Source organism: Apteryx mantelli, chromosome 1, assembly GCF_036417845.1.
Source record: "Apteryx mantelli isolate bAptMan1 chromosome 1, bAptMan1.hap1, whole genome shotgun sequence".
Lineage (NCBI taxonomy): Eukaryota > Metazoa > Chordata > Aves > Apterygiformes > Apterygidae > Apteryx > Apteryx mantelli.
Window position 1 is genome coordinate 82720222 of NC_089978.1, and position 22122 is coordinate 82742343.

A 22122-nucleotide genomic window follows, 5' to 3' on the forward strand; every position below is an offset into this window, starting at 1 on the left:
GCCCAAAGCAGCATCTTGATATAAATTATTATGGAAAACATGATAGCACATCAGAAACATACTGGGCTATGTTTTCTTCCTAATCACTGTTTTACAGGCCAGTAATATTGTTCATCCCTCTGGTCCTGAATCACTTCCAAAGAACAGGTGAAGAATTTTCTGATGTAGGAGATTTTCAAAGGTGCAAATTCACTCGGCTGCAGTGGGTGCATAAAAGCACTTCAGATGCCACCCACTTCAGCTACATCATAAGCAGATTCTCTAGCCAGCATATGGTGACCCAAAACTTCCCTATTCTGCAGATTCAGCTTGGTCCTAACCTAAATTGCACCAGAGCTGAGGACCCCATTTCTAGTGCCTCACGTCTATACAGGCAGAGAGAGGACCATGTGTTCTTCAAGGCTCATGACACTGGATCCAGTGATGGGCTGGATTCCTATGCTAGTGCTTCTTGATTTCCTATCACAAAGCTGAAAACTGCAAGGCATAGAAGCCCTTCTATACCGTACCTGGAGCCTACTTTCCACTTTAACAGCCTTGAATCTGTCAGGCTGGTGAGCCTTGAGGAGAGACATTGCTGTAGAGTCCACAGGAGGGAGTCTGCAAGCTGTGAGATCCTCGATCATGTCAGAGTACAGTTCTCAAGCTTTGTAGAACAGGAGTATCAGTGTGCGATGGATGGCATCCTGAAGGATGTATTTTATTTCAGTATCCTGTGTTTGTAAGGGTTGTTTTCAATTGTGTTCCATTCATTCTGCATTAGGCCGAAACCAGATTTGAAATATTGCTAGTTCTTGCAAACTAAAATCCTAAGTTTTCCTCAGTCGCTTGCTTCATCACTGTTTTTGCCAAGGTCAGTCCTTTGAGCTGCTTGTAAAAAAAGGTCTTAGCAGGGTCATCTCTGCCTATGAATTTTATCAGCCTCTGATTCCAGTGTACATGCTTAAGACTTTTACTTATTCAGGGCCCTAGGAATGGCATGCAATGAATGAGGAATCAGCCATTTGCTATACTGAGTTACTACTACTTCTCTTCCCAAAGGCTTTATTATTATTAATCATTAAAATTGCTGGACTGGACCTGCAGAATGCCAGATATCTGGAAAATGTAACAGTTAGAGTTGTCTCAAGGGATAAGACTGAACTGGCCACATAGACCCTTATGGGGTCTGGCTACAGTGCAGTGGGTGTATGTGTGATTGTAGTAATGAGCTGACACAGTGTTCATGTGACTTCTGAGATGTGAAAGAGGAGGAAGTTAAAAGAAACAATGTTAATTTGACTCAAGTGAATTTGGAATCAAAACTACAGCTTTAGCTCAACAGTTCAGGACGAAATTGTTATAACGGTGTTGGTCTTCTTTGGAGCTAATCCAGGTTCACACTGATGAGAGAATTTTGCCCTGGGGCACCATATCCAGAGTTTTCTCTAGAGGAAGAGTGAATATTGCCATAGCTGTTTTTAACTGAAAACACTAGGAGAAGACATTCACAAGGAAATGAGACAGACAGCCTTCAGCTGTAGCAACAAAGATTCATGATTACTACAGATGGATGTCAATCACTGTGAGTGTGGAATCCATGACTGCTTAGTCTCAGGGCATTTGGGATGATGTATTGCTCTGCTGCTGTTATCAGTGAACCTGGATGATAACATCAACAAGCACAGCAGGAACCTAAGGAATTGTCCTTCTTCCGAATACATCCATCAGGATAAGGGCAGTGGTTCTCTATTGTCTTTTCCTTTGGATAGAGACCTGAAAGATGGTGCTAGCAAGCATCCATGCTGTTAAAAGTTGATTTTTGCAGGACTGTGAACAGGGAGACTTTTCAACTCTAGGTTTTCTCTGTCTGGGAACTGGTCTGGCCAGCTCTGTTAACTGAAGACATGATACAACTGATTAATGCCTGTTTTCCTGCTTGATTTATCTTAATGTTGATATCCAGGCTTCTGTCCTGCAGAGCAAAGACAAGGGCCCTGATGTTCTTGAGCAGCTGGGCTTGCATCCTGTAGGAAGAGTTCACTTAGAGGTGAAGGATACGTACCAGTTCATGCACTGAGGTTCATCTCTTTTTATTCTGTAGTGTCATGTTGCTGGAGGAGATTATTGACAGCTTAAACTTCTTGTACCAATTTGATGCCTCTGACTGTGTTCTTTTTCATCTGTCTAGATGGTGGTTTTGGCATAAGACACATTTTGTTGAAACTCATCTCAAAAATTATTCCTGTGAAGGAAGAGGATATTTTAATGCAGATTTTAACTGTAATTTTGACTTCACTATTGAGATAGGCAGAGAACTTGAAGGTCACTACAGACTACACTTTCACTACAGCAATGCACAGTCAAGCATGGCTAATTATCATTTCCATTCTGTCCGTAAAGTAAAGCTATTTAGCTTGAAGATAGGTTTTATAGACTGGAATGCTTTTATAATATCAGGGCAAAAATGACGGAGATGTGTTTGAGTGGGATCTGTCAAGCTATCATGTTTTCAAATGATTTTCAAATCTATCATAGATAGTGTCATTTAGAAGGAAAGATGTATTTATGTTTTTACCCTTCCACTCTGTAAACTGAACTGGTTACTAATATACACAGGGATATAATTTGAAAGGATTGCCACTAGCACGGAGAGCTCAACTTTGAACACCAGCCCTCAGAAGAAAAGATTTCAGGGTCTCATCCCCTGTCACTTCTTGTCCATTATGATTAGGCAAGGGGATTACTAAACAGAGCCAGTACCTCAGAGAGAACTGCCATAGTATGAACACAACAGGTTCCTTCATCGGATGCTTTTTTAATGCCAATTGTATTTACCCTTATGTCAGATTTGTTTGATGTTTCAGAACTTTACATGGTTGGCTTAATTTTTTAGTGTTTGAAAGATGTTCTGTGTAAGTCATTTGGGTCTCTTGCAAACAGACTGCATGGATTGGGTTAAATATATATTACATGGATAAGAAAATTGTTGGAGTGCATAAAGTAGTTTGTCCTTCCTGAGTAAAAGCAGCAGCTAGCATGTAAATGAAAAGACTTGGCTCCATGCTATCATGATCCCTAGCAGAAGCATGAGCGTCACCAAACTGCATTTGCCTAACAATGTTTGTTACTGTTATTTTTCTAGGGTGCAAGTGCTTACATTCTAAACTATTTTCTATACATTATGTGGGCTCTATGTTTTGCTTTCCTGGCAGTCTCTCTGGTCAGAGTGTTTGCTCCCTATGCTTGTGGCTCTGGAATCCCAGAGGTGAGTTTCTCTTCATGGATGAATATCCAAAACCCAAAGAAAAGATTATTTGTGGCCTTTTCCCATTCCAGGACTGTACTACAAAATAGCATAGGAACAAGTTGATTGAAGATTGTCTTTCTGACTCATCTATCTGCATTCCTTTGTCTAACCTGTCTTCATGGTACCTATCTAAATTATTCATAATAGAATATTTTCAAATGCCAGTGTGACAGTTTATGCACCCACTTCTTCATTGCTAGAGTCTGAATTAAAAATCAAAGGCTCCTGGTCATCTCTTTACAGACTCCAACCTTATGTGCCTGAGGCACATACTCACTAGAAGATTATACAGAAGTTTTCTTGGATTAAATTACTTGACCCAACTATAAAGGACAGATATATTTTAGGCTAAGATTTAAACAAAAAACAGAAACAAAGGAAAAAAAAACAGAGGGGGAGGGCTACAAAGCTAAGATTACCCAAGCAATTGAAGATGTGAGATGCCTATCATTTCAAAGTAGAGCTGTCCTTCTCCTGAACGTTGTGTTCTTGAACACAATGTCACACTGGCATGGCAACATTATGGCAGCCAAAATCTCTAGCTAATTTTTAATATTTTAAATATTGAGCCTCAGTGCATATTTAAGCTGTTAAAATGAGGAACCTTCTAATGAGGCAGCAGTTTTTCTAAGTTTTTATAATTAACTGTAAATCTAGTTTTAGAAAACAAGTTTCAGGTTTTTATGCTATTCAGTATCAGTTTTACTTGATACTTGCATGTATTTGCAAGAAATATTTTTAGTAGTATTGGCTGTTTGATGAAACCACTAAAGTGTTACTTGAACACTCTCAGTCAATTCCCTTTTTACCATAGCCAATAAAGCAGAAGCTTGGCAATCTCTGACAATACAACTCCATATCCTAGTTCAACCTTTTGCTTCTAAAAGCGGACATGAACCCTCCCTCCACCCCCCAAAACATTGTTTTCAGGTGATATACTGCATGTGAGGATAGCCTTCAATTCTAGCATGCTTCCAGGGCCTGGTTTCAAGTCTAAATCCCCCCTGCAGCCTGTGTTTAATGCTGATGCATTGTGTTTAGATACTCTCATGAAAAATTAAAAGGAAATGTGTTAAAATAAGATCTCTTGGACCTTCCCATTTTGTAATACTTGCATATTTTTATGACACAGCCATTCCAAATATTTAGAACTTTTTTCTTGTTTTAAGGAGGAGAAGTCTGTTTATTAGCTTTTTTCTGCTTTGTCTAGCTTTGTTCAGTCTAGTTTAACTCTGATCCTGTAAGCCAGGAAGATATGTAGGAGTTTCATATTTCCATTCATCTCTGCGAGACTCCTTACCGACGCAGGGGACCACCCATATTAACTGTAAAAGTGTGGTCTGCTTAACCCCTGCTCAGATATCGCTGTGGGAAATTTGCCCTACCCAAGGTTTTGTTCTCTCCGTCACTGTCTCTTTTCAAGCAAGTTCAGAGTAGCAAAGGGTTTTTTAGCTCTTCAACGTGTTCTTCCTGCTTTCCAGATAAAAACCATCTTGAGTGGGTTCATTATTAGGGGCTACCTGGGAAAGTGGACACTTTTAATCAAAACAGTCACCTTGGTTCTGGTGGTATCATCAGGCCTCAGCCTTGGGAAAGAAGGGCCGTTAGTTCATGTGGCCTGTTGCTGTGGAAACTTCTTCAGCAGCCTTTTCTCAAAGTACAGCAAGAATGAAGGAAAGAGAAGAGAGGTGAGGTTGGCTCAGATCACCTTTTATTCCCCTTTGCAGATATGCAGTTTTTCAAAAGATTCATGCCTTGTACGTAAATATTTGCTTTGTAGGTGCTTTCAGCAGCAGCAGCTGCAGGAGTTTCTGTTGCCTTTGGGGCTCCAATTGGAGGTGTACTTTTTAGTTTGGAAGAGGTAAGACCTGACAGTTCACTTGTTTCAATACAAATATTTTCAATTGGTTCCTTTTTCTAAGATTTCTCTTTATTTTTCAAATATTTTAATGCTTACTTTCTTTTAAAGCAAAAATGGTCTTTGGTTTCTAGAAATAACCAGATATTTTAGCATAACTTGGGTAAAAGAAGAGCTCTGGTCTCTTGGAAACAAATGAAATCATTCTATGTGGAAACAGTGCTGAGCTTTCTACAACTTTCAACTTGCTACCATGTGGCCCAAGCTTTTCAGTATCCATCTTATCTTCCCTATCCAACAGCTCTGATTTCAGAGTCATCAATTTTTAATTGGTTGCAGCTCCCCATCTGAAATCTGAAAATGCCTTTTCAAATACATTTGTGAATACATTCTGGCTGGCCACAACTGGTGTCCCAGATATTCCTAGTAAAGTCATATGTATAATCACAGATGAAACATGCACACATACAATGGCCTACCATGCAGAATGCTCAAGTGAACAATTAAAGGCAACACCCTCTATCCCACTCAGTGAAATGTTTACTGTCTCTGCTTGGTTTTAGGTCAGTTATTACTTTCCTCTGAAAACCCTCTGGAGGTCATTTTTTGCTGCTCTTGTGGCTGCCTTCACACTGAGATCCATCAATCCTTTTGGAAACAGCCGACTGGTCCTTTTCTACGTGGAGTATCATACCCCCTGGTACATGGCGGAGCTTTTCCCTTTCATTCTGCTTGGTGTCTTTGGTGGTCTCTGGGGGACTCTGTTTATCCGGTGCAACATTGCCTGGTGCAGGAGGCGAAAAACCACCAGGCTTGGGAAATACCCAGTCCTGGAGGTTATTGTGATAACTGCTATCACCGCCATAATCGCATACCCTAACCCATACACACGGAGGAGCACCAGCGAGTTGATCTCAGAGCTCTTCAATGACTGTGGTGCCCTGGAGTCCTCACAGCTCTGTGACTATATCAATGACCCAAACATGACCCGGCCTGTGGATGACATTCCTGACAGACCTGCTGGCCCTGGAGTCTACACGGCGATGTGGCAGCTTGCCTTGGCTTTGGTGTTTAAAATTGTCATCACGATATTTACTTTTGGCATGAAGGTAAATCAGGGATTGGCATAGAGTTCACTGTGGCACTTGGTACGTAGTGCTGAAGTTGTCGCTAGCACACGGCACAAATAAATTGCTATCTGCAGCTATGGTCTATCTGACAGGGCTTGTCTGCCTCTGACCTAAACCCAGCCATGTGTGTTTGCTGTGACACCTGGTAATTCACCTGCCTGTCATCACCTTGCTCTGCATTCCCCGATCACAGCAGAGGGATGAGCCCTGGTTTTGCACCTTCCATTTACCTTCAATTCTGTTAAGTGAAAAGGATATCTGGCTGAGAATTTAAATGCACAACTGCCAACAAGCAAATTCAACATTATTCCCACTGCAACTGCCTGTCAGCTCTCTCTAAACATGCAGTATTTACATTGTTGTTTGTCTTGTTGGATTAATGTCTTAGTGTGCCTCAGGGTGGCTATGCTACGCTCTGGGAAGTAATAGCTTTGAATTTACTGATTTACATGTTTAAAACCTTAAAAATATAAAAAAATAGACATCTGAAATTATAAAAAGTTTAGCTGAAATATTCAAATTTTCAGTTTTTAAGCACTATAGCTTAGAAGAAAGAGGAAACGAGTGGGAGGACTGATGGATGTATGATTTGATTATTCTGGATTTGCAGCTTTTTCTTCCCACTCTTCTTCCTCCGCACAAATGGGTGTTGAATTTACCCAAGCTTTCAATATATAGAAAGCTGTTTGTGGCTAGTTTTATATGCCTGATTGCTGGAGCCCATTTAAACCACATATCTGTTTGTCTGCAGCTCCCATTATCTGAACATTTAGTTCTGGATCTGATTGCAGCAGATGATGTGAATTTTTTCTGAGTTATATGCTATATATAATGCCACACTCAAAGCTAAGGCAGCACATATTTTTTCTTAAGAACTGAGCTTGAATTGAGGCTCTAGAAGGCCTGTTACTGGGAAAATAGTATGAAGGTGTTGGAGTTTTGCTTTTTTTCCCTTTCTTTCCTTTTTTTCCCTTTGGGACATCCCTGATGAAGAGCTGCTTGAATGGTAGAAAGTCAGGAACAGTGACAGAATCCTGTTGATTTCCTGATCAGGGAGAATGAATAGGACCTTAAGAGCACTTGGATATTAATATTTCTGGAAGAGGATTTGAATTGAGATGCCCTTCACCACAGAATATGATCCATGCTGGGGTTGTCAGCCAGTCATTTTTATGCTTGTTTATTAGCTAAAACTTCTGAGTCTGTTTAATTGATATGTGGCCATATACGTTTAAAACTTTTCAGAAGAACTGACAGTTTCAACTGTTCTTGAAAAGAGTAGGCAAAATAATTTTACCCACCAAATCTAGAAGGCCCAACCTCACTGCATCAGCACCATTAATAATATATTGTGGGGTGGAGGAGATTGCTCGTGTTCTTACAAGCAGTAATGCCTGTGGGCCATGCTGAGGTTGGTAGTTGAGTTCTCTAGGTAGCTCAAGGTGTATTTTCAAAAAGATATACCAATCCTTTCCTCCTAAAAGCAACAAAAACTTCATACATGCTCGGCCTTTGCAACAGTTCTGAATTGTCTTCTCTGTCAAGAAATTTCTCTCCAGCTCGACAGCTGTGCTTGCCATCTAAGAGAAAATTCATTTAGACAAGGCAAAAACGGCCTGTTCTTTCATTTCTGTACTACTAATGGCTTGTGACTTGTCTGTGTAGCAGACAACAAGGTAGTGATTCATAGAGCTTCCTGGAAAATTTATAGCAAACTAAGATGAAAAAATAGCTGTTTCTGAGCAGTCAGCCTCCTTTCTCTAAATTTTTATCCTGTTTGACATTTAATTTAAAACTTGGTCTGATTTAGCTTGAAAGAGTAGTAATAAAGCTGCGAAGTACTTCGTGTGATAGAGATTCACTTCAAGATGTTATTTCCAGTTAAACTTATTCTCAAGCCCATGAGAAACACAGACAGCTCCTGAAGAGGAAGCAGTAAAGACAAACCCAGGAGCATCTTGACTTTAAAAACAGGCTATGATTCAGAATACCATTTATCTATCAAATTTAGTACAAAGCAGAGACTAGGATTCAAAATGAATTTTAAAAATGTATTAAAATTATGTAGGCTATTAATATACATGTATAGCCACACAACCTCACTCACTGCAGAAGTCTATCTCAGACCAGGGGGATCATCACTGCAGGTTAGCAAACAACTGTGCCCTTCTGCACTAGCATTTGATAAGAAAGCTGCATTCTCTCACTACCACAAGGTTTAATTAATTAATAATCAATTAATTGCTTGATCAATAATTTCATTACCGGTCATTTTTGCCAAGGCTATCATATGTCTATATTTTATTCAAGATCCCTTCAGGCCTTTTCATTCCCAGCATGGCTGTTGGAGCCATGGCAGGCAGGATGGTTGGGATCGGAGTAGAGCAGCTGGCGTATCACCATCATGACTGGATCATCTTCAGGAACTGGTGCAGACCTGGGGCAGACTGTGTCACGCCGGGACTTTATGCTATGGTGGGAGCGGCAGCTTGCCTGGGTACAGTACCTGCTGATCTTTGCTTCGTGCATGAATAACACCGGTATTCAGGAACCTACAAAATGTTTAAGAGAGTTTCAAGCTTGTGTTAAGTGCTATGCTGGCAGTTCTGGCGGTAACAAATACAATGAGCAAAAGCATGGGCAGCTTTCTCGAATGGTGTCCCCAGTGACCTGCCAGGTAGACAACAAAAGAGAAGCTTGCAGTAACCCATGTCTACTCCTGGTAATCTGCCAACACAGAAAGAAAGAAGAAGTAATACTTAGGCTACAAGTTTTCAAGGAGGAGTAGTTTTTTGTGAATTGTGACAAAATCCACTGTAGCTGGACTAAAGCTACTTCCTTGTTTAGACTGTACAGGGCACAAATTTCCAAGTTCTGGCCAAATCTTGATCTACCCAGAGGTAGAAATTCTTGGTCTTATGACCGTTCGTCACATTCTGGTCACGTGGACTATTTTTTGGCCTTGCCCAAAATCTGATTACGCTCAGTCAATAGGATTTATTGGCTTTAACAGGCATGACTTGTTAACTTTTAAAGCAAGACCATTGAATAATACCTTGCATATCAAATTTCTAGTCATAGACGTAATGGGAATGTTGCAAGCATACCATCTGAACAAATTTTTGCCTTATCAGTTCTTTCCTAATCTATACTTGTATTTTCCACCTCCTTATGTTGTCATCAATATCATCAATAGATGATGAAAAAATAGTGGAGAGGTAAAACACGTAATTAATATAATTGGTAGATTCAAAATGAAAGATAGAGCAGAGCTGGAGGAGTTTCAGTTCCAGAATCTCTTGCTGGAAAAGTAGGATCATTTGTGAAGTCAGTTATACAGGAAGTAAGGATGGGACTTGTCTGTCTAAATTTGATATCTGTAATGTAAACATCAACATTTGTTGTGTCAATACTCTTTATAGTCAATGCAGAGAAATGAAATAGTGAAAAGGTCAGTCTCATCTGGCAATAGACATCTAAAACCAGGCAAAGGAACAGATGAATTAGGCTTTAAAGTAATTGGGCCTATTTTTCTCCAGAGATTATAAAGGCAATCTGGATGCCTGTTTTGGATGGGAACATTTGCAATAATGTAGATGCATAACAACAGGTAGGATGAATCTTACTGTCAGAAAGTACTGCACTTTCTCTTATCCATAAATGGTCTTAATGTTCCTAAAAGGAATGACACACAAAAATTTTGCTATGATATTCCAGTTCATCTGCTAGTCAGCAGTCACTTCCTCTTTTAAAATGCCCAGATCAATGTGCAGCAATTGTAACAGTATAGTGAAATATAAACCAGGATGGTCACTGATAGTTCTTAAATCCAAGACCTGTCTAGTCCAGCATTCTGTCTCAAGCAGAGACTTAGGGAAACATTGTAAGAAGTAGAGCAAGTACTGAGGGATCCTTACTCTGGTATCTGCTCTCAGCTTTTCAGAGTCAGCAGTTTAAGGAATTCCTGAGATGAAAGTTGTATCCAGATCATCATGTTAAATAACCACCGATTTAATTTTCCTGTATGCTGTTAGATTAAAAACATCTTTTAATGACCTGTTTGCTGATTTCTCCCATCTAAAATGGTGTTGTATTCTGAGGCCTAAAAATAGCAGATTTATTACATTTACCTTTTGAACAGAGGCAAAGAAATGTTACCTAATAATTCAGTGATACATACACACTTATCTGTAGTTTTATGATTATTTTATCCTTTAATGTAAACTGAAGGGGTAAGCAGATAGCTTATAAAATGAATACAAAAGGACTAGATTGAAAAATATAGCTAGGACCCTGTCTACAGCTACATCCCTAGATGGCCTCAAACCAAGTTGTATACAATTCAAACTGTATGTTATACTGGCATCAAAAAGTAGGGTTTAAGCTGTTATGCGGCTTGCAGTGGCCCTAAACTGTCCTTACATAGGATTTTGTAACCGTGGCATACCCCAAAATTGGGTTTAGATTTTTATTCAGTAAGAATGATATAGCTAAGCCAACGTGAAGGCCAGCTGTCAGTGCTCCCAGCTCTGTACTCCCACCTGTACCAGCAATGGTACTTATCTTATTCTCCGAGCCATTTTAGAGGGCTAATGGCAGAATCTGGTTTTAGTTTCTTATGTATCCAGGATAATTGTGTTTTTTGCGTTTTTTCTGGTTTGACAGCTCAGTCTCTTAGCATTCATTATCTGCTTTTCAATGTTAGTATCTTTGGTTTAAGCAAGTCCATTTGATTTTTTTTTTCTGATGAAAATTGCAGCAGATGAAAAAGAAATCTCTTTCTCCAATGAACTAAGCACAAAAATACTTCACAAAGTTGAAGTGCAAAGTATCAGCATGAATAATCTTGTGCCTTTTTGAATGTAAGACACAAAAACATAAACAAGTTTCCTAATATGTACACTTAAAAAAGAGCATTGAGAGGAACTGACTGCTTTTCTTGTTGGCAGGTGGTGTTACCCGAATGACTGTCTCGCTGGTGGTGATCATGTTTGAGCTAACTGGAGGCCTGGAGTACATCGTACCTCTTATGGCTGCAGCTGTCACAAGCAAGTGGGTGGCAGATGCCTTTGGGAAAGAAGGGATCTATGAGGCTCACATTCACCTGAATGGTTACCCATTTCTGGATGTGAAGGATGAATTCACTCACCGAACCCTGGCAACGGATGTCATGAGGCCAAGGCGCGGTGAAGCTCCCCTCTCTGTTCTGACACAGGACAGCATGACTGTGGAGGATGTTGAAACATTAATCAAGGAGACTGACTACAATGGCTTTCCAGTAGTGGTTTCTAAAGACTCAGAAAGACTTATTGGATTTGCACAGAGACGAGAGCTGATTCTTGCGATAAGTGAGTAGAGAATTATCAGTGTACCTATAAGACTGATTTTGATGGGAATGAAGTAGAATGTTACTAGTATTATTCATCTTGAAGAATGGATGAATAAGAACCAAATCTACCTTTTTTCCCAAAAGTTTGGTGTGTACTAGTTGCTAGGACTCATAGTTGGAAGCTTTTCCATTGCAGCATACTACCTGGTAGGCTTTGTGGGCTTGATCTTGTTATCACTTTCAGCAGTATAATATAATTCTGCTAGAGAACAGAGAGAAACCCAACTCATATGGCCAGAAGTCTTTGTCAGAATCTGATCAAAAACTACTGCAGTGCTGAGCTTCCTGAGGTGTCCATGAGCTCTCAGTGGGAGCAAGGGCAGCTGTGAACCCTTGTCACCCTGTGACAAGGTACAAGCCCCTGCTGCCACCTGTGTTTTTTTCTATTGCAGTGTCACCATTGTCTCAGTTTTGTCAAGGAAGTGGTAGATAGCTGTCTGGTTACCTGAGAGCTCAATCCAGACCATTACTGGTCTTAACCCATCAGATCCTTTACCAGTTGGCCTGATGGCTAGGTGGGGATTGTAAAGGCTGTTGCACTGCATGAGAGCAGGTGTTCCCACCTTCTCTGTACCCAGAGCATCCAGGCCTCCAGAGGTCTGCCAGCATGGCCAAATCAACCACACAGCCTGCTCCTGATTCGGGCAGTCCTACAGTTTCAGTGGTCAGTCAGGCAGACAAGCTGCTGCCTAGCTGGGCATGGTTGCCTTACATTGCACAGAAAAGCGGAAGGTTTTCAACTGGCTCCCCAGACTGGAACATCAATACCCAAATCTTGAAGTGGAATTACTCCTCTCTGTGTGGGCCTGTTTCATTCCTGTGGTGCAGGCAGCTTTAAAAAGCTGTTGGCTCAAATGAATGAAGCTGACAAAACTCCTGAGGAAAGAAGAAAGCTGAGGAAATAAAATCCATAAACAGAAAATCAGAGGTATTTTAGAAGTTCACTTTCCTGCTCACAAAGACTTTTTGTAAAACTAGAATAAAATTTGGAAGAACAGTGTTCTTCAAAGCATGCATTTTTTAAAGAGGTGTTTATTTTAGTCTCCTGGATGTAAAGAGACTCAGTCCAAGTGATTAGACTCAAAAATTGTATTCATTTATTTAAAGGTGAGCAGCTGTTACTTGATTCCTCCCTTCTCATCCCATACCAGAAAGTCATTATTGCTGAGATACTATGTACAAGAGAAGAAAAGAAATGATAGAGTTCAGTTTTCTCCCCATAATACATTGTGCAGCTCTCTCCTCAGTAAGAAATGCTTTTCTCATTTTTTTCCTTCTGGTACATAATTCATCATTTCAATTACAGAGAAAAGAGTTTACGAACTCAATTAATTTTGCATTTAGTGTGGTAATCTAACTTATTTTACTAATATCCCACTATCACTGGTTCCTCCTTCCTCTCTCCTCCAAAAGCAAGGGGAAAAAAAAGTCTCCATAAGGGTATAATCTTCAGTGTACCAATCTCAATAGCAGAGGAGTTTAATGACACCAAGATTAAGTCCAAAGCTGCTAGCTGCAATACTCCCTTTAAACATCTGTTTTTCTCTGAGGACTATCCTTCCTTTGGCAATCGCAAAAGATGCCTCATATGGCCAAGCTAGGCCAAAAATGTGTTTCTGAAGTTTCACCAAACATGAAAAAGTCAAGAGCTGATACCACTTATAAAATAAATAGAGTTTGTATTTTGTCCTGCTTTTGCTAATGATTTTCAAATGTCTTCTGTATTCCCTTGTGAGAAGTAAAAAAGTCTTAATTAGATGCATTTGGCCTGCCCTGTTTCTGGTTTGTACTCTGTGTACGCCATGTTGTGGCTGTAATACTAGCTGCCATCCTAACTTCATGGCCTTTTGATTTACATTGCAGAGAGCCAAGTAGTGGAAAAAATGCTTGGAGTGAAGATGTGGGGCCCTTACTTTAAAAGCAGAAAGATCAGACACTGTCTGAAGTGAGTCAGAAAAGTCTGAGGAATTAAGTCTTTTGATACAGCTCATAAATGGCAACAAGGTTGAATAGGCTTTCTAAGAGGTTTGAAAAAGTCCAGTTATGCACTGATAACAAAGAAATTAATTAAAATTAAGCTCAGCCAACAGTTTTGATCAAAAGGTTTTCCTGTTGGAAAAGTGTTTCTTTGACATCCACATTTTCCAGAGGAAAATTTCAGCTCTAATTAAAAGTGTCTCTAATAGGATCTGAAGCAGAACAGAGATTTAAAATCAAAAACTTCTCTTCATAGGTAAGTTTTCCTAAAAGCCTCTGATGTCAGAGACCTTTGGTGATCCTCTTTCTCTTGTGCTGAGTATGACAGCTCCTGATCTCATTCTTATTAACTCTGTGATGAAAGGTTAATCTTTCCAGTACTTCATAATTTTAGGTGAGTATGGTTTGTGTCTTTGTGACTTAAAATCTGGATTTGGTTTCACTTCTCTAAAGACATAGTGTATGGTTCCAGTAAAGGGTACAACAAATCACTGATTTTGTACCATGCTAGCAATTTTTTGATAGTTAATCCTCTTTTACTGAAGAACAAAGTTATTTCACATTTACTGCAGAAGATGCCATTACATATATGCAGTACGTAACCAGAGAGTATTGTGAATATCCACCTGAGCTTGCTTCCTAGTTGTGTGTTCATGGAGTCGTGCTTAAGAGATGTTGGAGTTATGTCTGGAAATGGTATAGCCACATCTGCGCAGCACACTAGCTAGGGAATGAAGTCTTCTGAAAAGCAGGGTTATTGAGCTTGACTGATGCATGGGTCTGGCACAACTGTCCTGTTCTGGGCCCAAACTAGTATCTCTTCTTTTGCAGCTTTTTGTCATGCAGGATACCTGCTCACTTGGAACTAGATTTGGTACCTCTACGTGATGATGCATTGCGCTATGTAGAGACACGGATAAAACTAAGAAGCCTCAGCTGTGGCTCTGTCCTCTTTGCCTCTTCAGGAGGGAAATTTCTCACGGCTTTAAATTTTTGCTAATGTCTTTAGTTCTGGATGATGTACTGTATGTGCTGATTAGTGGAGACAATCTCAATGAATTGATCTATCAGACTTTGGAAAGGAAAAGTGGCAAATGTGTGGTAGCTGATGTTGTGGAACACAAAAGCAAGTCCGTTAGAGCCAGATCATTAATTATCTTGCTAGAGATCTTGAAAATTTTTGACATTAAGTAGGTGATTGTTGTAGTGAGCAGAGAACAGACTGTCAGTTCATGTTGCTGCAGTCAGTACTATTTGGAGTTTCCTGTCATGTCAGGTATAATGCTCTGTTGATGCCCATTTCAGTAACGAAATGTGCAATGTAACAAAAGCGCATAACACACTGTGGGACTGTGTGGGATTTACTAGGCAGGCACAGACGATGACACGTGTACATCTCTATGTGACAACTTAGTGTCAAAGGCCATAACATTTTTAAGCAAAATGTCCAACCAGTAAGTTGTCATTTAATAGGCAAAAAAATGAGTCTATCCTGTCTCATAGGAGGCAATGCAAAGAGCTGCTATCAGTTACATCCTCTGAAGAAAGAGACCAACTGTGGCCCGGGGAGAGGGAGTCCAGCATCCTGCCAGGAAGTGGGACACCATCTTCCTGGAGTTCCTTCTCAGTCACAGCCAAATCAGAATCTTTCTCTGGCTCAATAAATTCTGCATTTGCAGTGCAGTGGCCCGGGGGTTATGTTGGAGAAGTACTCTAACTCCCTCGTGCTACTGACTCCTTGGATGAAGGCAATAGCTGTTCAGTCCTGTGTCAAATGCCGGTTCACATACAACTTTCTGCCTAGTTATTTCCCTTTCTGTGGTTTCCTTCTTACATACAGAGAACTAAGCACACCACAGAAATGCCTCCAGTCCCTGTAAAATGAATGACAATGCCATTTTTGATTGCTCAGAAGCCCCTTCAGGAGGATTGCCTCCTTCGATGGTTTTTCCTGAGTGTGTAGGCAGGTTAGGTGAACTTAGGTGGTCAGAATCACCCTCTGGGAATAGTTGTCTACATTTTGGGTGACATCTACTTTATATGCTTAAAGTGAGGAGAATTTGACCCCTAAAGCTCTTAAATTTGACCAGCTTCAGAGGCATCATACAAAAAGCAGAGTCTTGAACAGAATCTGCATGGCCTGTATAATGTACTTTTCCCAGTGTGGAGTCAAAAGAGCAACTTGGTTAACACAGGCTGTGAACTCTGAACTCTTGAATACGAGAGGCACATTTCACATGTGAGATATCTAATTCACTCTCCCACCAAGACAAGAGCCCTCTGCATAGATTGCTCTGTAAAGCCAGACACCGTCATCCCTTTGCTTTGCTCTTTCTGTTAAACTTTATCTGTTTTCCTTACCCACTGACTGCAAAAATCATTTGTTCTTCTATTTTACCATGACTCTAACTCCCCTATCCAATGAGACTGGATACGAACTCCACCATTTTTACGATGCCACTGAATTTGCTCAATAGTACTACATCATTCACATTTCTCTAGAGAGAGACGTTTGACTTTGGGAAGTGAAGTCATGGCTTTGGCTAATCACTGTTGTCCAGGGTCATTGCTGCCTTGGGAACAGAAATGTGGTAACTAAATGCTTGGGCCTTTTGCTTTGGTTACAGCTTCAGGAAGGAAATACCTAGCTGTCAAGGGTTTTTATCAAAGGGTGGGAGCTACCTTCAATTTGATTAATGTTACCTCTTACCACAGATCATATATCAAAGAGCAATGAAGGCATGTTCACACTTCAAAATTAGATGTATGAATGAAAACAAGATGAGACAAAGTTAGCATCATTCCTATAAATTGCAATAGGGCTCGTAATATGTGGAGTGAGAAGGTTGGAAATCATATACCATAGTGATATTAGGTGTGAGCCGGCATGGCTTTGGTTCCAGAAATATTACAAGACAATGATCGTTAAGGGAAAAAAAATACAGCTGTAACATTTTTGGAAATCATTACTGTCTACACATTACAAGTCACAGAAGCAGATTTCTGCACGTTGATTGATGGAAATGAACTCCAAGAATATATACACATCCTTTGAGTACATCTGATTTTCTGTACCTCTCAAGAACAGAGGCAACCCATATTAATCAAAGATGTTAGTTCTAGCCATTTCCAAGAATTTATATAAAATATAGAAAAAAAAAGAGAAAGAATTAAACCTTCAGAGCCAAACACAAGATGCACTTATACTGAGGAGAGAGAGGTTGTCTATCATTTGGAATTTCATCTCATATATTGTTAGCAACTTGTTATGTTGAATAGAAATGAGGTAAATACTGCAAAGAAAAACCACTTCAGTTCTAAGAAATATTGTGGGGGCATACTTTAAAGTGAAAGGCTTATACTGATGGTGTAAACTCCAGACATAGTGTAAAGGTTACTTCATAGGTTGATCAAGGTATGAATGATAGCTTTTGAACTCTGAAAGGTGGTCAAATAGGTACTGTTGAAACAATGTATTAAACTCATTTACTGCTAGATATTGTTCCTCCCATTACTATTTTTTTTTTTTAAGTAGGAGGCTTATTTCTTTCTGTCCTGTTAAAATCTAGATAACCAAACTTTATTTGAGGAAATGAGTGCAAAACAACAAAATTCACCCTGCATCCCAGAGAGATGTGACAGTCTAGAATAATGGCCACACAGCCCCCAGAGTCCCGGGATGTGAATTCGTCCTTTGCTAGCATCATGTTTGTAAATCCACTAACCCTGCCCAGACTTCCCCAACACCACTGAGAAGTCTGAGGATAGACACACTCCTCTGACTGGGACCAAGTTTCTGTTGTGTTTCTCACAACAGAGGAAACTTGATATAATCATTTGAATTTGAGGGAGTTTGGTTTAGTAATGTTAGTGACCACAAGGAACAGCATATTTATTCAGGAAAATATTATCACAACCAAGCAAAAGGATGTGCTTGTAAAAATATTGTTTACATTTGTTTCAGAATATATTTTTGGACTACCAACAATGTCTAAAGGAAATTCTAGGGTTTGCTCTGTAACCCCAACTCCCAACAGCTCGGCAAAGACAAAAGGCTACTACCTTTGCTTTCCAAAGGAGGATAATTTTTTATTATTATCAAGCCTGATTCACTGTCTATATTGAACTTTTTGTTGTACAGAGAATGCAAGACAGCGGCAGGATGGAGTGGTGAGCAACTCCATCGTTTATTTCACTGAAGATCCCCCAGAACTGCCACCCAATAGTCCCCATCCGCTGAAGCTGCGGCGTATTCTCAACCTGAGCCCTTTCACTGTCACTGACCACACACCAATGGAGACAGTGGTAGATATCTTCCGGAAACTTGGACTCCGGCAGTGTCTTGTCACTCGCAGTGGGTAAGTAGATGCACAAGTCAAGCACGCTTACAGAATCTCAGGAGATTTTCTTTAACATTAAGAAAAACATCACTTTTCCTGTTTAAAGCCACAAATAAACAGTAAGTAATTAATCAGCACCTCTGAGACAGTGAAGTGAATATTTTTATTTTATCTATTTTGTGGATAGAAGTACTAAGGAATGCATGCCCCATGTCTCTCCAGGACAGCAGAAGAAATCAGGGTCAGAACCAAAACTGCCCTTTCCAGTTGTCATGATTCATGCTGTTCTCCCAAATCCTTAGTGCATTGTCATTTAGATAAGATAAAGACAAATACAAAACAAACATTCTGAGTCCCTCTATATTTTGTTTTTCAGTAGAGGAAGATCTGGCAAAAAGTATTGTTTGCAAAGGATGTGCCAGTTCTTAGACATCCAGCTAGATTAGATGCTAATGAAGAGTATGATAAAGATGTCAGTGGAGGGAAACTAATCTGCTCAGCTTTATTTTCTGGAAAGCGGAAAGACATATAAATGAAAAATCTGTAAGAAAGAACTCGAGAAGAAGGGTGACAAGCATGAAATTAGAAGAGTAACAAGCCACCCTGTGTGCACTACAAAAAATATCCCCTAACTCCAGTGGGATTTAAACTATTCTGAGAGCATTGTTTACCCCAGGGTCTAGTGACAGGAACATACTTTATGATAAGATAGCAAAACCAGAACCATCATTTTCAAATGCTGAGCACTAAAATTCAGACTCCTACAAAAAAACTTTGTGCTATTCAGATATGCTCCACATCAGCTGTTACAATCAATGCAGTGTGCTCAGCTTCAAGAAAATAAGGGCCATTACTTGGGATAGAGATTTAGGTCCTGAGTTTAGGTGCTTGGGCTTGGAAATTTTTGTCTTGAGTTGTTACACTTCCATGAAAGGAAAAGTGGGATAACTATAACAATGATGATGTTCTAGAATTCAGTACCTCCTGGCTTTCAAGGATTGGAAATAAAAGCCTTCAAGGTTGAGGATTAGAAAATTTTTGGCTTTCATAGGCCTCATTTTTCTTAACAGATACAGTCCATTCAGGATCACAGTGCTAAAATTGTACTTTCTCATCAGCCTAAATGAGAAATTTTCACTCAAAGTTGAAGGAATTACAATGTCGGACAGTAAGAGTTTCAGAACATCTGTGCTTTCACTTAAGTTTGTGTATCACTAAATCACATGCTGTAGGTCAAGTCATGTTGTCTTGGTTTTGTGCTGTGGATCCTCTGCAGTCTGAGCCTAAGGAATCTCATTACTTTTTCATACGAAGTGTTATTAATTACAGCTCCTCACTCAGACATGTCCCCAACAAAAGGAGATAACAACTGAAAGTATTTCATTTATTGATCATGGCTGAAGTAGTAAAAATACATGAGGTGAGAATGCTTTTTATAAAAGATAATCATTGGGGAACAGATGGGATGGACAGTGTTACATGGAAGCACTCACAAAATATCCCTACAGCTGAACAAGAAAAAATGGATGATGTATACCATGATTGCTGACCTTTCCTTTCTTTTTCTCCTCCAGGAGGCTGCTGGGTATCATAACTAAAAAGGATGTATTAAGACATATGGCTCAAATGGCAAACCAGGACCCTGAATCTATCATGTTTAACTAGACTGACAAAGGAAGAAGAAAGAAAGTAACCTCAAAGGGATCCCTTCTAGATTAACACAAAGGCTATGTTTGGTGTTTCATTTTGTTTAAAGAGAAAATACAGTGTGGATGAGGAATGGCCCAATATACCTCTGACAGAGGGAGTGGATGCAGGATGGCACTTATTTAATGATGTAGGCAGTTTAGAAGCTCTGAGCAGCTGCAGACATCAAGCTGTGTTTCCTTAATGAGTTTCCTAACAGCTCAGTGGGTGCGTTTGTGGGTGTAAGTAAGTGATGTGGTGCTTAGAGGCAAAGAGCCAGGAGCACCAGTGGGATACATCAACATTCATAGTAACTCATGAGGCAGGTGTGAGGACTAGCAGACACTGTTTGTGTACAAGTTATTAACAGATACAAAGCTTTGTGCTCCAAACTAGAGAGTGTGTATGAGTAATGATGTCAGTTGTTTTTGTTACTGAAATCATGGCTATTTACTAGCTACTGAATTATACTGTTTTCTTGAGGAAAAAAAATCATCATCTTCATTTATTTTTGTATAAGTTAAGTAAATCAGAACTGGAGTTAAAGGAGCAAGAACACACTTCATTTCTCTTTAAAACATGTTGTTCTCTGTTTCCTGCCTTAGTCCTCTGAATTTTATACAGTTTAGCATTTCTATCAGTCAGTTTCCCTTTATTAATGTTAAAATGTGACTTATTTGTAAGGATTTATTATTTCTCTATGCAATTTTGCATACAGGTACTGTAATGTTTAGCATTAAGTGGTTTGCTGTCACAACAGGAAAGAGCATAAAAGCCCATGGAAGAGTTTTCACAGGCACAAAAGAGAGACTGCCGTCCAGCTCTCATTGATGTGAGCCACAAGAGATACAGTCCCTCACCTGTCTCCCTGTGCGTAAAGAAACATCGTCATTTTTCACAGACTAATGAAGTTCTGCATTGATGGCTGATTCTTCATTTTGTTCCTCTTCTTCATTACCATTTCTTGGCTTTTGTCTGCACCTGCCAAGAGATTATTTAAATTAATTTAAGGGATCCACAGACATCTATTCTGTAACGTATCTACTCTTTATGCTGCTTCTGCCAGTCATAAGACTGTGGAATCCCTCCCCACAACACTGTGTCTGGATAAGGGAGCAAAGGGATTGAGAATGTAAACAACAATATCGAGACTTTAATTATTTATCCTTTTGCTCTAAGAACACAAGTTTTAAAAGCCCACGGTAGGGATCACTGAGACCACTGAGATAAAAACGATGAATTTTCCTAATCCCTTGTTCTGATACTATGAGATGCACTGAGTCAACATTGTCTGCATTAATATACTATTACTTTAGTCAATACTGCTCTCAGTAATAGAAGACCAAATTTTATTCCCAGTAACACATAATACACATTGCCTAATGTTTTGTTTCTTCCTAAAAACTTGAAGATAATCACTGGAGAGAGTTTGGATCCTAACTTAGATGCCCTGAAAATCCTCTTCAGGAAGGCCTTCTGATCCTCTGAGACACCCTCTTCATTTAGACATCTAAGACCTCTGGTACCTTTGCTCATCTTCATACAGATAACTTTAGCTCACGTCCATTGCACCCAAAAGGTCTTCAGGGACAGAGTTTAAAAGTGAGTCCTTTCATACCAAAAGAGCCTGTGGCTTGCTGCAAAAGCCAGACTGTTGAGTCAACTTGTAGGCAATGTTGCATGATCATTGTGTCTCTGAACAGAGACAAGAAGCCAGGCGCACCCTAAGTTAAATGCCCAGCGTTACATGTCACTAATTCCTTCTCTTATCTCAAGTGACCCTGCTTCCTTCTGGCAGGTGTCCCACTGCATTCACACAACATACGGCCCAAATTGTTTAAGTAAAAGAAACAGAAGTAAAGGGATAGTTTTAATTTGCTAAGTACTCCATTTAACAATAGCATTTGAAGAGACTGACATGAATACAGGTAGCTTTGGCCAAAGCCCATAAATACTTCAGTGTGTATTTTCTGCTAACTGAACATCTGCAGTACAATACATTATTAACAGGATATTGTTAAAACTATGTAAACCTTTTCTTCTGAAACTAGGAAATGGCACACAATGTTGTTGTTCGTGTTTTTCTGTGAATCAGTCATCAATCAAACTCATAAAAAAGCAACCAAGTCAACTACCAAACTCATAAAAATTGTATCCCTTCATCTGAAAACAGATGCCATCTTAAGAATCAGTGATTTTTTATAACTAAAACCATCAAGAAGTTTAGTACAACTATCAATTTCTACCCAAAACTACCGAATCAAAGGGATTTGGACTGAGATAAATAGGTTGACTTTTGAGGGCAATCTTATTCTAAAATCAAAACTGAAAGGACTGTGGTCTATTTTTCCACTTTTGTAACTCCAAATTTTAGTACATACATATCAGGTTAACATTTTATCCATCTCCCTTTATGTTTACATAGGAAACAAATTAGCACACTCTCCTCACTT

At 39.6% G+C, this 22122-nt stretch overlaps 1 protein-coding gene across 1 annotated transcript in view; it reads left to right on the forward strand.

The window, feature by feature from the left end:
- Positions 1–19680, forward strand: part of CLCN4 (chloride voltage-gated channel 4) — a 38333-nt gene extending 18653 nt beyond the window's left edge. The window contains exons 5-12 of the mRNA XM_013951227.2: positions 3125–3247; positions 4771–4977; positions 5070–5150; positions 5711–6256; positions 8588–8774; positions 11227–11625; positions 17785–18001; positions 19558–19680. Coding sequence (XP_013806681.1) covers positions 3125–3247; positions 4771–4977; positions 5070–5150; positions 5711–6256; positions 8588–8774; positions 11227–11625; positions 17785–18001; positions 19558–19648 — 1851 coding nt within the window. The 3' untranslated portion in view covers positions 19649–19680. The remainder of the gene's footprint in view (positions 1–3124; positions 3248–4770; positions 4978–5069; positions 5151–5710; positions 6257–8587; positions 8775–11226; positions 11626–17784; positions 18002–19557) is intronic.
- Positions 19681–22122: the final 2442 nt, after the last annotated feature.